This window comes from Urocitellus parryii, chromosome 2, assembly GCF_045843805.1.
Source record: "Urocitellus parryii isolate mUroPar1 chromosome 2, mUroPar1.hap1, whole genome shotgun sequence".
NCBI lineage: Eukaryota > Metazoa > Chordata > Mammalia > Rodentia > Sciuridae > Urocitellus > Urocitellus parryii.
Genome location: NC_135532.1, coordinates 131566750 through 131582584, shown reverse-complemented (window position 1 = coordinate 131582584; position 15835 = coordinate 131566750). Strand labels below are relative to the sequence as shown.

The window sequence follows — 15835 nt, the reverse complement described above, 5'->3', positions numbered from 1 at the left end:
TGCTAAGTTTCTCAAACTGTATGTTGGCAAAGGTGCATTCAGCACTCCCACAGGAAAGAGTTTGAGAGGGAGGACTGACTAGACTGGGTATCAGGCCCCGGCTTGGACCAGGGAAATTCCAATTAAGGTTTTATTTCGATGAGAAAACTGAGATTTAAAAGGGGAAGGGACTTGTTTTAGGTCATGCAGCTAGGATTTGAGCCTGGCTGATCTTAGAAACTATAATATACTACCTGATAGCACTGTAGATTGAGATCCCTACTCCAAAAATCTCAAGTTTTCCAAAATCTGGAACTTTTAGCACCAACATGATGCCCCAAGTGGAAATTTCACACCTGACCTCATGGGATTGTCACCATCAAGACACAGGCACACTAAAAATACATAAAATTACCTTCAACCTGGGTGGAAGCTATACAGGAAACAAAGGGATTTCCTGTTTAGACTGGAATCCCATCTCATTTATATATATGCATATATTCTGAAATATGGGAAAAATATCTGAAACAAGCATTTCTGATAAAGGATACTCAATTTGTAGTAATAAAATGTATTTGGGGAACCATATATAAAATGTGTTTACAAGTAAGGGATCTGATCGTCTTTGCTGTTATCAGAGTATACGTTAAGTTTCTTTAAGGAGCGAGCAAAGAGAAACTGTGGGATTGCCCTGCTCTTCACTGCTGTGCCATTTTCTTCTGATTCCTCAGTGTGGTTGCTGCATTTGTTTTTGTTCCAAAATCCAAAGATGCCCACTTGTGGGGAGCTGTTGCTAAAGCTCAGCACTGTCTTGGCTACTACTATGATTAATTGCTATTTCATTTTAGATCCCCTTCTAAGATAAAGATAAATGAACAATCTCAAGTGAATTGTAGTAAAATTGTATACAGCTGATTTTGTTATAGTACTTAATATTAAGAATCAGGGCAACTAAAGTTTCTCCACTTGTTTCTTCTGATGGACATTCATGTGACCTCCATCCAGGCTGGGCTCCCCTTCCACATAAATCCACCTCTCACCCAAGCTCTTACTTACATTTTGGAGAGGAACAGAACCAAATTGTTCACCATTGCACTTTTTATTTAATTTGATACCCACTGCGAAAGTAACCCCAAAAGACAAAATGATGAGGAATGTTTTACAAAATAAATACTAACTAGAAATGAATCTTCACAACATTTGAAGTGTGTATGTGAGTGAGTTTGTGTCCCCATTGACATACAGTAACATTGACTCTGGCAATTTTTTATGGTTGGAACAGAATGCTGATATTACTCATCAGAACTAAATCTTTTTTTTTTTTTTTTCTTTACAGGGTCGTCATGTCAAAACGGGCCAGCTGGCAGCCATTAAGGTCATGGATGTCACAGGGGTAATGTATCCTTATTGTCTCAATAGCTATATATTTCTAACAAAGTAGCTAGTGATAGAAAAAAATGTTTTATTAAAGATTATTTAAAATAATCCTTCTAAATATTTAAGATCCTTACCCACTTGTGCTTCTCATATAGAGTGTGCAACAAGAGACTAGGGAGACCATGGATAAATCACTCTAATTAAATTCAGTACCTACATACCGCTGTAGGTAGAGTGAATAATGTGCCAATAATTTACATAAACATAACCATGGATATTTGCATATGAAGGCAGAACAAGGATTTCAAGGCATTAAAAGAATAATGCTGAGATTACACAGACGAGATGGGTCTTAACAGTTTCCCCAAAGGTCTACCTAACACTGGAGTAGACAAGAGCTTGGATAGCTCTAAACTTCTAGTAGGATATTTAACATGAATATTTTCCATATTCATGTTAAATATTATTTGGTCAAATTTTTTGACCAAATAATCATGTAACCACAAATTTTTATTTATTATAGAATAACACTGAAACAAGATGTCTTCCTGGATGATCAAAAGCAATCTAAGGAGCAGGTTTTATTTTAAATGCAATCTAATGCTTTCAATCCGTTTGCTAGATCTGTTTAAAATATTTTAATGCCTTTTCAAGAGTGCAGAGTGAAAATCAGACTTGAAAGGATTCACTGGACATCAAAAGCATGCTAATAATTTTTATTGTCCTGAGGATTTTTCTGAGTTATCTGTCTGCTGTACATGAAAACTAAAACACCAAAGTCCCTTTTGGCCGAGAAGTGGAATACTCAATATAAGTAGACACAGAGTGAATGAGTCACACAAAGGTATTGAGAACCAAGATACAAACAAGAAAAACACACAGTATGTCTATAGGCCAGACTTTAAACCAAAGCTTTCCAGACCGAGTCTGTTACCTTTGATAAGTATATGTTAGATGGCGATTACATACCACAATACCAATTTTACCAATTCTCATTTATACCACACATTGTGTTTTCTTTACTTGGCTATTAACTGATCTGAATTACTCTTTAAATTATATTTAAGAAGTTAGATATAATTAATGAAAATTTAAAAAAATAATTAATAAAATAAAAAAGTTTTGTTCCTATGTATGTTACTACTTGGTTGAAGTTCTACTTCTTTTTGCTTGTCTTAAGAACATTATTCCAGTTGCAGAGGTTACAAATCAGTTCAAATATTTAATCTCAATTAGGTTTTGAATTCACTTTGCCTTGACTAAAAAAGAAATTGCATTTGGATTATATTAATTAGGGTTATGCTCTCCCATTTGAAGCAGAGGGTTAAGGATGTAGAAGAGTCTTACTCTCTCATGTGGAAGAGATCTGAAAGTTGACAGTCCAGGGATGTGTGGCAGCAGTGTGGTGGAGCAGAGAAAGTACTTATCTCTCTGCCCTGTCATTCTAGCACAAAGCCTCCCTTCTTAATGTCACTCTGTGGTTCAAGATGGTTGTTGGATTTCCAATGATCATACTCTGTGACTGCAAAAACAAAAAAAGGCGGATGAGCTCAAGGATGCAGAAAGAGCCCATTCCAGTGAAATCTTTTGTACTTGGATACAACATCTTTGCTTCTGTTTCCATTAGCTATATTTAGTTGCAAAGGAGCTTGGGAAATGTAGTCTTTTTAGAATACCGATGTGTCCTATTAAAAATAAGTTATGTAGGTTAGAAATGAAGGGGAAGTGGATATTTGGGATAGTTCACTTAGCAGGGTCTGACACCAAAATCAAATTCAGATACTATAAGCCTTTGCCTTGAAACCCATTATCAGTTTGTAAATCTTTAACAAAAACCCAACCACAGAACATATCAGAGTTTGTTTTGCAATTTTGCTGAAGTCATACTACTGTGTTTTCCTTGGATTGAATCAGATCTCCACATAATGAGATGTGCTTGGCAGTTTAACAACTAATGGCTGTGGATGGAGTCCAAGACATTCATGCTGTAGATTAGGTTCTGTTGTGTGGCTCTGCAGAACTACATTCGCATCTCACTGACATCATCATTCATCTCAGTGCACAATGTTGTTGATGTACAAAGTTTGACTTGAGAACATTGAAAAGTAATTTTCCAGTTTCTGGTTCTATTGGTGAGGATTTAAATTGTTCAGAGAACCACTTGCTTAGAGCTAAAAAAAAAAAAGAAAGAAAGTCACCCAATAGTTTATCCTAGAGTGTGTTTGTTCAGATCAAGGAGGGTCAGCCCTTCTAAACTGGGTTTCATTACATAGTGAAATTCTACAGAAAATTATTTGAGAGTTACTTTCTCAGTTTTCCCAAGGCTGGTACAATACTAACACCATTTTACATGCCTGGGAGTGTCAACCCATTATGTACAATGGATGCTTTATAGTATTTGGGTTCAACTCTGTTGGAAAACCCCTGTTCAGAAAGCCAGGGAAGTTTCTGGGATAATGACATTATCGACTATTATTTAACCACTGATTTTGAACAAAGGCAAACATGGATACACACCAGGAAATGGTTTTCTTATGTCCATGGTGTCTGATGGGCATCAGGTGACTTTTGTATCATCCCCTTACGTATCACAGTCAACATAAAATTTCCTTTGTGAAATTCATGTGGGGCCTTTGTAAAACAAGCAACTCCATTTTTCCAAGTTGTCTTTTGTGTACGATGGAATGCTGCAAAAGCTTCTTACCAATTATCATAATTGTGCTCATTATAGCTGCTCTGTTAAAAACTGAGATGAATTCTCAAAGATCATCTTTGTTGATTGTGTGCTGTGACCTACTACACACTACTATAGTTTATTTTAATGAAATTTATGAAGTCATAGCTTGAAATTAATTTTTAAATTATTGTTGCTATTCAATGTCACTTCCTTTTTTATAGAAAGCAGCCACAGAGAGAATTAGATACAGTGCCTTTATCCTTCCAGCCTGAGAACTGAGGCCCTTCGAAAGTGGTCGGCATTTGCTTCAGAATTACTGCTTACTCTTGGCCTTGGTTTAGAAGTTCTTTTAGTTCCCCAAATCATTATGAAAATCTCTCCATTTCATTGCTTTATGGAGCTTTCTTCCCTGCTGGATTTGTGTTCTCTAGATTTATCTACAACAGCTAAGAGGAATCAGACTTCCAACCTCAGTGGTACTGGTCAGATACCTGCGCCTGCTGCAGAAGGTGCAGCCTCTGAATCTGTCTTTTCTATAAGCTCCTCAAGAAGGCCTATACACCCCAGAGTTAGAGATCCTTTTCCTGGATCTTGTATTAACTCTTTTCTGGACACCAAGTGTGAAGAGCCTGTGGTTCTTTAATCATCTTTTAACTAATCCCCATTTTCATTTGAATAAAAAAATCCCTGAATAAGCTAGTCCCTTTACAAAGAAAACCTAAAGTACACATAAGACTTAGTGAAATAATTACTTAATATTGTAAGCTTTTACCTTTACGATTACTGGTTATGATTACATTACTCAGAACACTTTGGAGTGTGTGTGTGTGTGGGGGGGGGGTTGCCAAAACTTTCCTCAAACTGATGAAGCTGAAATGGAACTTACTGGCTTGTATACATTAAAACAAACAGACACATGCTCACAAAAATTCAGCAGGATCCAGGAAGTCACATGATCTGATGGGAAATTTTGTCTTTGTCCATCTCTGGGCTCTGCTTTCTTCCCACCCCCAGCTCCAGGCTCCTGTTCTCATGACCTCATTGTCATTAGTCCCAGCACAAGTGTCAGTCTGAGTATCCGTGACCTCACTTGGGTCATGTCCCCATCCCTGAACCAGTCTGTGATTCTTTTTAGCCAGATTTGGGTTAGCTGCCTGGTTCTGGAATCTACACAGGGACTAAGAGTTAGGGAGAACTGATCCCTCAGAGCAAAACCCAAGAACTGTTGCAGAAATGAGCGGGCAAGGTGCTGTGGATGTGCAGAAATCAGATTTGGTCCTTAAATAAATTGTCTCTTATCCGCTTTTTTATATCTAGACAAAAATAATAATTATGATAGCTAACATTGATGGCGTGATTATTATACAGTAGAACTTCTTGAAATACTTTGTGTATATGAATCCATTTAATCCCCTCAACAACCTACACAATGGGTTCCGTTATTAATCCCATTTTAGAGATGTGGAAACAGAACATATTAAGTATCTTGCTCCATGTTACATGACTCTTCTGGGGTATGGTGAATATTTCAGCCTGAGAAGTTTAATTTCATCCTCTCAGCCACATTGCTATAGGCCTTCAATTAATATAGAGTGTTATTTAGTGTTTCATTTAGTGTGATTCCTTTTTGATGGATTTATTCAGCAAACATCTGCTAAACACCTACCTGATGACAGACAAGGAAAATTTAAAGATGAACAAATGATCCTTTGCCTGCAGAGGAGCTCATGATAACACAACTTGACTGTAAATGTTTTAAAGGAAAGTTATACCTTTTGCAATAAAGTTACAAAACTCATAAAGAAGGTTACTTATCAGGTTTGATAGGGCAGTCTTTACTACCAGCCCTGGAGAGTAACCAAGGAAATAAATTTCTGGCCAAGGACACAGGATGTGCCAAGGCATGGAGGCTGAAGAAACATGTTCTGGAAGCCGTACACAGCTTAGTTTTGATGTTGAAAACTGCCAACAAGAAATTGATACAAGAAAAATCCAGACAAATCATGACCAGGTCATGAAAGAATTGAATACTGTAACAAGGAGTTTACAAGGTTTTCATTTTTTTTCCTCCCATACACCACTTTGATCAAATAGTCTTGGGGAAACCCAATATATAAAAGAGACATACAGGTTGGTTTGTTTGATTGCTTTACTGGGGTTAGGAGGCCTTAGTACTGGCCCCTTTCCCCAAACCACTGCGGCAGCCAGTGCAGGGCCAGAGGTTGAACAGCAGCAGAGTCACATGGTTGCGTTTTGCCTGCTAGAAGGATCTGTCTTAAGCCCTGTTTTTGAGTTCAGGCTTTTGTCTTACTGAATTGTTGTAGGTGAAGCCCAGGAACAGTCTCCATCTCTTATTGAAGAGTAAGGATGTGGCCTTCTCCCAGTAGCCTGTCATACATAGGGTACTTTGCTTATGTTAAAGGGCTTAGTGGATGTTTGCTAAAATTGGACAAAAAGAAAAAAAAATCTTCCTTTCCTGGATCATGTGGTAGAGTCAAGGGGACACAGTGCTTCAAGTACTTTTGTTTCATCCCTCCCATGGGAAGGAGTTCCATGGAGTGAATACTAGCACAACCCATAATGATACTATTAATGCTAACAACAATTGCCATGGCCAAAATAAAAATGGCTAACATCAATTGAGTGCTTATTATATGCCAAGTGCTATTGCTGTTAGTGTTCAGTGTGTATTAACTCATATGATCTTTCCAACAACTCCCCTCAAGGGAATATTGTTATTATATCCATTTTACAAAGGAGGAATTGAAAGCAACTCACCAAAGCCCCATCATGAGGAAATGGCAGAAGCACAGTTCAAGTGCAGTCTGGCAGGGTGTATCCACACTTACCACAGCGGTCTCATAGGATAAGAGATGGGAGGAGTCTCCAGAGCGTGACCTTCAGATTCAGGCAGAGCTGGTTCACATCCCACTCTTCCCCTTACTGATTATGACCTTGCATAGATTTCTTAACCTTTCTGAGCCTCTCTCAGTTTTCTTGAGTTAGATGAGTATACAAATATGGTAAGCTTGTTCTGAGACTAAAGAGGGACATGCTAACTAGTATCTGACATATAGTAATACATCCTTAATACATGGTTTTAATGATGAGTCTTGGTAAGATACAGAGACTGACTGAGTGGGACAGGTCATAGGAATGAAGGGGATTCTAGAGTATCCATTGCAACTCTGCAGCTACGTGTGTGGTGGCAACCCGTCTTTAGAACTATGTTTCGTGCCATACTCGTGTGAGTTAATTGTTAATATGTATAAATAGACTTGGTCTGTCTCTCCATCTCAGTCACAGGGTTGTTAGTCCTACCCTGAATAGAATGTCTCTATTAAAATATAAGTACCCAGGAAGGATCCAGGAAAGACAGTAGGGCTAGATTCTCTCTGGAAAGCTGAAGACCAGAATCACAAAAAGGATTTCATCTTTTCACTCATCGAAAATAAGTAAATGGAAATGGTGAACTCCAAGGTGATAGAAATGAACAAGACAGAAACAGGCACCATCTTCTGGAATCTTCTATTCCAACATGTGTGAAAAGCATTTGACAGTGAGACAGTAACTTCATCAGAGTTCTGATTTGCTTTCAAGGAGTGTACAGAGGATCAAGGAAGAATTTTAAGAGAAAACTAATTTAGCTGGGTGGTCAGAAAATGTTCTCTGAGAAAGCAACTGTTTTAGTCAGCTTTTTCACCGCTGGAACCAAAAGACCCGCCATGAAGGAGGAAACGTTTATTTGGGGACTCACAGTTTCAGAGGTCTTCGTCCATAGATGACCACCTCTGGTCCTCAGGGCTGGGGGTGAGGCAGAACATCATGGCCAAAGAGTGGGAGAAGAAAGACGCAGGGAACATGGCATCAGGAAGCAGAGAGCGAGTTCTGCTCAAACAAGGACAAAATATAAACCCCAAAGGCACCCACCAAGGGACCCACCTCCTCCCGCCACACCCTACCTGCCTTCAGTTACCACTCAGTTAATCCCTGTCAGGGGATTAATGCACTGATTGGGTTAAGGCTCTCATAACCCAAATATTTCACCCCTGAACCTTCTTGCATTATCTCATACATGAGCTTTTGGGGGACATCTCACATTTACACTCTAACAGTGACCCCTAGGTGAGATCTACAGCATGGGCAGACCTTGGTTAGTGGTGGGGAGGGAGGCTCTCCACAGGTGGGAGCTGCCCCTCAGGTAGGTTCAGCACAGCCTGGGAATCCTCTCCTGAACTCCTCGTTTGCAGAGACCACCTCAGAAGTTCTCCTTTGGGGCTGTTCAGACATGTCTAGCAGGCAGAACATTCGGATAAAGCACAGAAATAAGAACTTTTCACAGAACAAAGATAAAATGTCTTTTTGTCTCCGTAATACTCTGCACCTTTGGGGCTATTTCCGGTGCTTCAGCTGTGTATGCTGTACTCCATGTACAACTTGGAAAGCTTCTAGAGTTCTAAAAGTGAGCAGATTGAGCTGCCCACTCTGTGCACACTTCAGCGTCTGTCCTTACCTTGCATGCAGATTATACCCCTTTGGTGGCTTGTGTGTGTCTGGGTCTTTGCACATTCGTGTGTGCTGGTGTATGGCCTGGATATTGGGCTTGTTCTGTGTGTATGCTTACATGTTAGGGAGATTGCTTAAAAGCAAACACATGGACCTGGGAGCTACTATCCATACCTCCAAACTAATAAAGATGGGAACTTGTTTTAAAAAAAGATTTTTGCATCATAATGGTTTGTATTCATTGGTGTCTTTTGTTCATATATCTCCAAACATTTGGTTAAAATCTTATTTAAAGCTCTCAGTCCCTTGTGAGGTTCAGAAGCATGCAGATGAGGAAATTGGCTCAAGAAGTTGGGGTGCTTGGAATTCTTGGGTGCTCAGATGCAGAATAACAGGAGAGTTCCTCCTCTATGGACTGTAGGGGTCTCCTCTGGAGGCCCATTCCCTCCTTTGTACTGTCCACACTTCTCCACCTCATGGGTCTGCCCCCTTTCTTTTCTGGGCTTTCTCTTATTGTTTTGTGGGGTTGGTTGGTTGTTTTTTTGTGGCTTGACTTCCTTGTCAATATTTTGGCTTTCTTCCTGATGACTTAAGCTCTTCTTTGGTCTGGACCTTATGAAAAGTCCTGCATCATTTAAAGCCTACTGATTTCCATGAGCTCTAAAGCCAGGAACAGAAGCTGTGCTTGTTCCACCATGGTCTCCCCTGCAGAGCTTGCTAATGTAGAACCTGGCCCATAGTAGGTGCTACACAAAATGATGATGTACATATAAACATGAAATATAAAGAGTTGAAAGCCAGATGAAAGTAAAATCCAAATTGCAGACCACAGAAAATATTTTTGCATCATAGTGTTTGTACTCATTGGTGCCTTTTGTTCATATATCTCCAAACATTTGGTCAAGATTTTATTTAAAGCTCTCAGTCCCTCGTGAGGTTCAGAAGCATGCAGATGAGGAAATTGGCTCAAGAAGTTGGGGTGCTTGGAATCGTTGGGTGTTCAGATAACTTGGTAGTTATTTTTCCTGATAACCAAAGTCACAGAGGGAGACATGATCAATTACATTATCTTTGCTGTTAGAAAACACAATTCATTCCAATCCCTGTGGCCTTTTACCAGGATCTTTGAGGATATAAGCTATCTCATTATTGGTGGACTTTAGCCAAATGAATGACATCATCCTGGGGTTACAATTGGTTTACTTCTGGGTCACTTGAGTTTAGATCTTTTTATTTATTTAATTCATGGTTTTCTTTTATGCTTCAGTAGAGGCTTTGGTATGAGAAAGATACACATCCTACTTCATTATGCGTTCCTCTAAGTAAGAGAGTGAAGGTTGGCCCAATGATCAGTCTCTTCCAGAGCTCTACTTTTGACACTTCATGGTTCTCTTACCCTGGGCATATTGCTTAACTTTCTCTATTCTATATCTAGAAATGTGAATAAAATCACTTCTTTGATAAAGTTAGTGTAAGAAGTAAATATAGTTACAAAGCATTAGATATGGCAGACATGGTGTGCAAGGCACATTGCTGTTAGTTACTGGGCCTCTTGTAGACAGTTCGTTTTTCTTCCTCGGGCACAATGACCCATCTTAGGAAGTTGTATGCAATCCCCCTGCAGCTACAGGGCCTTGGCATGTGCTGTTTTCTCCAAGAAAAATGATTCCTTCCCCAATTTTAGATATCATGCTTTCTCTTTCCTGTCCCTCAGTGGATGACTTCCACATGGAATTCAGAACTCAACACAAACTCGCAATTCTTGGGTCCAGTAAGATCAGCTATGACATATGTCTCATGGCAGTAATTTTGCATACATCTATATCATTCTTTGTTGTACATGTTTGTCTCCCACTAGACTCCAGAAAGTTTCATTTTGGCAGAGCTTGAATCTAGTATGCTCATGGTTATATTACTATGTTATTAGCGCTGAGCATTATGCCTAGGATAGAGTTGGTATTTAGTAAATATTTGTTTAATGAATTCATTGAGCTTAGGATGGATACATACAACAAATCCATTGCTGCCTGCAGAATGTCATGGCAAAGTCCTCAGTTGTCAATGCTGCAATGAAGAGGTGCAGAATTAGGCAACTTATTGAGCCACTCTGGGCTTGTTTCTCAGCTTTGTAAAAATATAGATTGCAAGCACATAACCCTACATTGATTTTTTGGTGATTCACAGGTGCTTAATTTTCATTTATTTTCTAATGTATTTTAACATTAAACTGTGATTTAAAAAGCAGATCTCAAATCGTTTGTTAGATATCAACTTTGACTAAATTAGAAAATGCCTGCCTCTTAATTTGGATGCTAGGTCACCCCATTCACATGCAGAATGTCATTTAGTATGAAGTTACTACTGAAATTTCAGGGTGAACTCTAAAAACAGCTTTTACCATTTGCAACTACTTATCTCAGGAAATGGAGATTTTTCTCTTTGCCTTCAAACTGAAACAAAACTAAAAATTAGTTGACATTGAAGCAAATACATGACTTTAAATTTCTTTTACAAATTCTAATTTTATAGTCACTAAAGCAGTCTCTCCTTACTGTGTAAGTAAATATTATACAATTAAAGCTATAAAAGTGAATGTTTATTGATTTAAAATTAGCTTTTGTCTGCTATAGATTGTCATCCTGAATAAAATTTCTATCAAGAATTTCACTACTACAGATTATTACAAAAAAAATTTAAGACCACTTTCTGAGTCATAGAGATAATCTCCTTAAATCCTAGTCCTCTATGATCCTTGAACAATAAATTATCTTCACATTTTTGTCACATTCAGTCAATGCTGAAGGTTAGAATGATAGATATGTTAAAACAAACACCTGTCTAACAGCAACAGCTACTATGAAAGAGAAAGTTCTAGCCAGTGTCCCAAGTTTGCACACTTATAGGGTAAAGCATTTACGAGTCTGGACTTAATGATGATGATCAGTCCCTTGGATTGTTATAGGAATAACATAGGTTTATTCTTGTTCCATAGATCAAGAGTTAAATGTTGGGCAAAGTTTTTGTTATAGGACACAGTAATATTAAATGTCTGATTAATTCCACTTTTAAATTCTGGCATATTGTGGGTACTTAGAATGTGTTTCCCTATATAATAGATATGAAACTTAAAACTCCATCTTTTATTCCTTGAAATTAAGCATAAACAAGTTCTGTTGTATGCTAACAGGCTCTTTTAACTGGAGCACAAATGTCAGGGTTCTCTTCACCCCTGATTTAAGTCTCTCCTAAACTCTTCATAGAGCTCTTTGGTTTTAGACATCGTGGGTAATTGCCCTTTTATATAGGAGTTTTCTGTATAGAGTTACTGGCTTTGGAGTCTGACAGATCTCGAATTAGATCTGAGCTTTAACATTTAAATTGAGTGAATTTAGGGAAGTAACTGAGACTCATTTTCCTCATTTGTAAAATCAGATCATTGAAAACACTGACATCAAATGGCAATTATCAAGAACACAAGCAACAATAAATGGTGAGGATGTGGGGAAAAAGGTACACTCATACATTGCTGGTTGGACTGCAAATTGGTGCAACCACTACGGAAACCAGTATGGGGATTCCTAAGAAAACTTGCAATGGAACCATCAGTTATTCCACTCCTAGCTTTATACCCAAAGGACTTAAAAACAGCATACTTTTCGGTGATGCAGCATCGATGATTATAGCAGCTCAATTCACAATAGCTAAACTATGGAACCAACCTAGGTGCCCTTCAACAGATAAATGAATAAAGAAACTGTGGTATATATACACTAAAGAATATTACTCAGCCTTAAAGAAGAATGAAATTATGGCATTTGCCAGTAAATGGATGGAACTGGAGAATATTATGTTAAGTGAAATAAGCTAATCCCAAAGAACCAAAGGCCGAATGTTTTCTGTTATGTGGATGCTTATTCATACTAAGGGGTGGGGAGAGAATAAAGAGATTGCAGCTAGATAGAGGGGAGAGAAGGAAGGGGAGGAGGCATGGGGGTATGAATGACAGTAGAATGAAAAGACATCATTACCCTATGTGCACATGTGATTTTGTAACTACATCATGTACCACCAAATGAATGAGAATTCACACTGCATTTATATATAATGTGTCAAAAAGCATTCTACTGTCATCTAGAACGAGTCAGAACAAATACAAAATATGCTTTAAAAAGGAAACACTGACACCATAGAGCTGTGTTGAGTATTAAATGAGATAGTGCATACACAACCCATGGTATACAATGAACATTATGTCTGGTTGGCTTTGGCTATACTTTATGAACATAGTCTGAGCATCATATTGCCATCAGAGGTTGTCACCAGCTTGAAAGCCTGGCCTAGAATCACCAGTTTGTTTGCATTTGAAAGTTGCCATCTCTTTGCACAGTTTTTCATCCTCTGGAGGCCAGTTCCTACATGCTGGAAGGATTTTTTGTAAGCAGTAGAGGGCCATCCTCAAAGCACAAGTGCCTCCCGTGTCTCTGCTGCAGGACATTTGTTAATGTCCTGCTGGTCAAAGCAACTCATGTGGCCAAACCCCATTTTAAGAAAAGTATTAGCTGCCACCTTTGTTGGGGACAGTCAAATATCAGCCATTTTTTCCCTCTGTCTACCACCAATACTAAAAAATAAACAGATTCCCATGATCTTAAGGGCAAACAAAGGAAAAAACCCTCAAAGCTCCTTTATGTTGATTCTAAAGCTATAATTCAGTCAGAACTGCATCATTTCTAAGCCTCAGAAGGACTTCAACAGGTTTCTTATTCCCATTTACAGCTGAAAATAACTTGACATTAGAGTTTAAATGTCGTGCCTAAAGTTAACACAATAAATCAGAATTGATTTTGAAGTCTTTTGGTTGAAGTAATAGATCTTCCTAAAGTACTGGACTTGGCTTATTAAAATTACTCTTCTTTTTAAACTTCAGACAACTGGGTTCCACTATTTTTTGTTATGAGGTAGCTTCTCAGTGATCTTGTCTCTGTGCCTAGTAATTAAGTTGTAGGAATACTTACACAATAGCTGATGACTCTTCTTCTAAGACTGTTTAGTCTAATTCTAGCCTCAGTTGTTCTCTTGGAAACATTCTAACTCATTTCCTTCAATGGGCCATATTGTAACTGGCTGGACCATTTGTGTCATGGTTAAATGAATTCTTGTCATCTCTAGTAAGATCCTCCCTGTTTCACTGAATCACTAACTGCCATTAGTGCCTCGGACTAGAAATCTGGATAAATAGGGTCCCTGAAGCCCTGATAAATTGCATGCTCACTTACTGGGCCATAGAAGGTCAAGATCAAAATTGACTGTTGGAGCTACATGACCATGACCCAATGTTCCATAACTGTGTTTGGAAACAATGCAATTTAAACTTGAAATTCAAATGACTAGCATTCCTGCTCTCCTACCTTTTTTTTGTTGTTGTTGTTTATTTACTTTAGTTGAAAACATTAACAATGATGTTTATTTTGTATTACACTTTATAACTTTCATCTTATTTAATTATCTCAAAAAACTGGGACTTATAATACCTGTATTTCAATATAGATGAGAAAACTTAGGCTCCAAAAAGGTAGGTTACTTTCCTGAGCTCTTACAACATGTGCCTACCTTCCCACCCCCATCTTTCTTTTTTTCTTTTTCTTTTTGCGGTGTTAGTGATCAAGCCCAGAGTCATGCATATGCTAACCCCCCCATCTTTCTAACCCCAAAATCAATGCATATATTTCCTGCATGTTCCTAATTGCCTCAGTTTACCTTTGCAAAGTGATAGAGAATGTACTGACTTTATAGCAACCTCCAACACTATTTATTGTAGACTTAATTCCATACTAAATTACACTGTTTTTTGGCTCTTTCATAAGCTCTTAATTTTCTTAATGATACAGTAAGCTTTTTTAGGGCACATTACCCACCATCTTGCAGAGCACCCAAGAGGCAGGAAGCAAGTACTTGTGGAACCTGCTTGCCTTCTCACTAAGGATGGCCGAAGCCAAGACTGTCAGCTGCTGTTAGAAAGTGATCTCTTTCTTTCAGTGCCTCACATAGTTGCCTTTTTAATCAAAGCAGCTGTCAGCGATGGGGCCGTGCTCTCCACAGAAACCCTCAAGTTGGTTTTCTCCCCTTCTACTTAGGCTTCCCCGAAGTACATCTGCTCGCATCTCACATTCATGCACAATTATTTGGCTCCACACTGCGAGTTTAAAATAGCTGATGCACACTGTAGTAAGGCTTTTGTGGTGTGCTGCCCGGACCCTTCCACAAATGGAAGATATGTGAAGGTCATTCTTCCCGTCGGCCTGCAGCGAAGGCGTGGGCGGTTTCCCACTACTGCAGGGAAGATGCGTGGGTCAGCAGTGTGCCAGTAATGCCCTCAGCCACCATCCCAGCTCCTCTAACTTCAGCTCTCTTCCTCAGTGCTGGGGCCACATGCACCTCCTTAGCTCAGCATCCCTATCATATGTTCTATTTTGAGATCACCTAGTGTTCCATTTAGTTGTGTCTCATGGTGTGTAATATGCTTTAGTTCTCCTGGGTTTGCAATCTTCATTTTCTTTCACCAACACTTTTGTTTGGTCAGGAAATGTTAGCATTCTCCCACTGTCCTCCTTCTATTCCTGCTGGTTCTTTGAACATCACTAGTCTTGCTCTAAGTGTTGGACCCTTTGCAGGTCTTCTTTCTTGTATTCACTTTTGTTCACAGGCAGTTTGCTGGGTGCTTGAGATGGGACAGAGAGACAAACACAGGCAGGATTCCTGGGCACACGGTTGCTGCAGACTTGTAGGAGTGGCACTTCTGATAGTTACTGCAAGGGAGATGCATGGTAATTCCTGTGGCTAGAACCAAGATTGTTAGATCAGGCAGCTTGGCCAGTAGGAACTCTAGAACTGAGATCGGAAGTGGAAGAGGCCTTTCTATGGAGGAGAGAGTAAGCAACAGGGCGATTATGGCACAGGGAGCTGCATTTCAGCATGAAGAACAGTAGTGGGCTGTGACAACATTTAGTCGGGGAACTGGACATTGCTTGATAGAATCAGGACGACATCTCTGGGTGTCAACTTAACTCAATCAGGAATGGTGTGTAGAAAAGAAGAGGAAGAAGAAGGAAAGAAGACATCACACATGGGAGACTACAGAAGGCCCCAGATACACTGGAAGGAGGCCAGGCAGCTGGGAGGGACTGACAGTGCATACAGGGGACATACCAGGCAGGTCTTTCAATCATGGTACTGTAACATCTTACATGGAGGAATAGTCCCCTTTTAAGACGGCATCTAAAATAATTATCTTGAGGC

General features: G+C 39.1%; 1 protein-coding gene across 2 annotated transcripts in view; it reads left to right on the top strand.

The window, feature by feature from the left end:
- The window catches only part of Tnik (TRAF2 and NCK interacting kinase), a 380291-nt gene that overhangs the window by 219282 nt on the left and 145174 nt on the right, over window positions 1-15835 (top strand). For both annotated transcript variants that reach the window (XM_026394975.2, XM_026394974.2), the window contains exon 3: window positions 1316-1372. In XM_026394975.2, the coding sequence (XP_026250760.2) occupies window positions 1316-1372 (57 nt within the window). The remainder of the gene's footprint in view (window positions 1-1315; window positions 1373-15835) is intronic.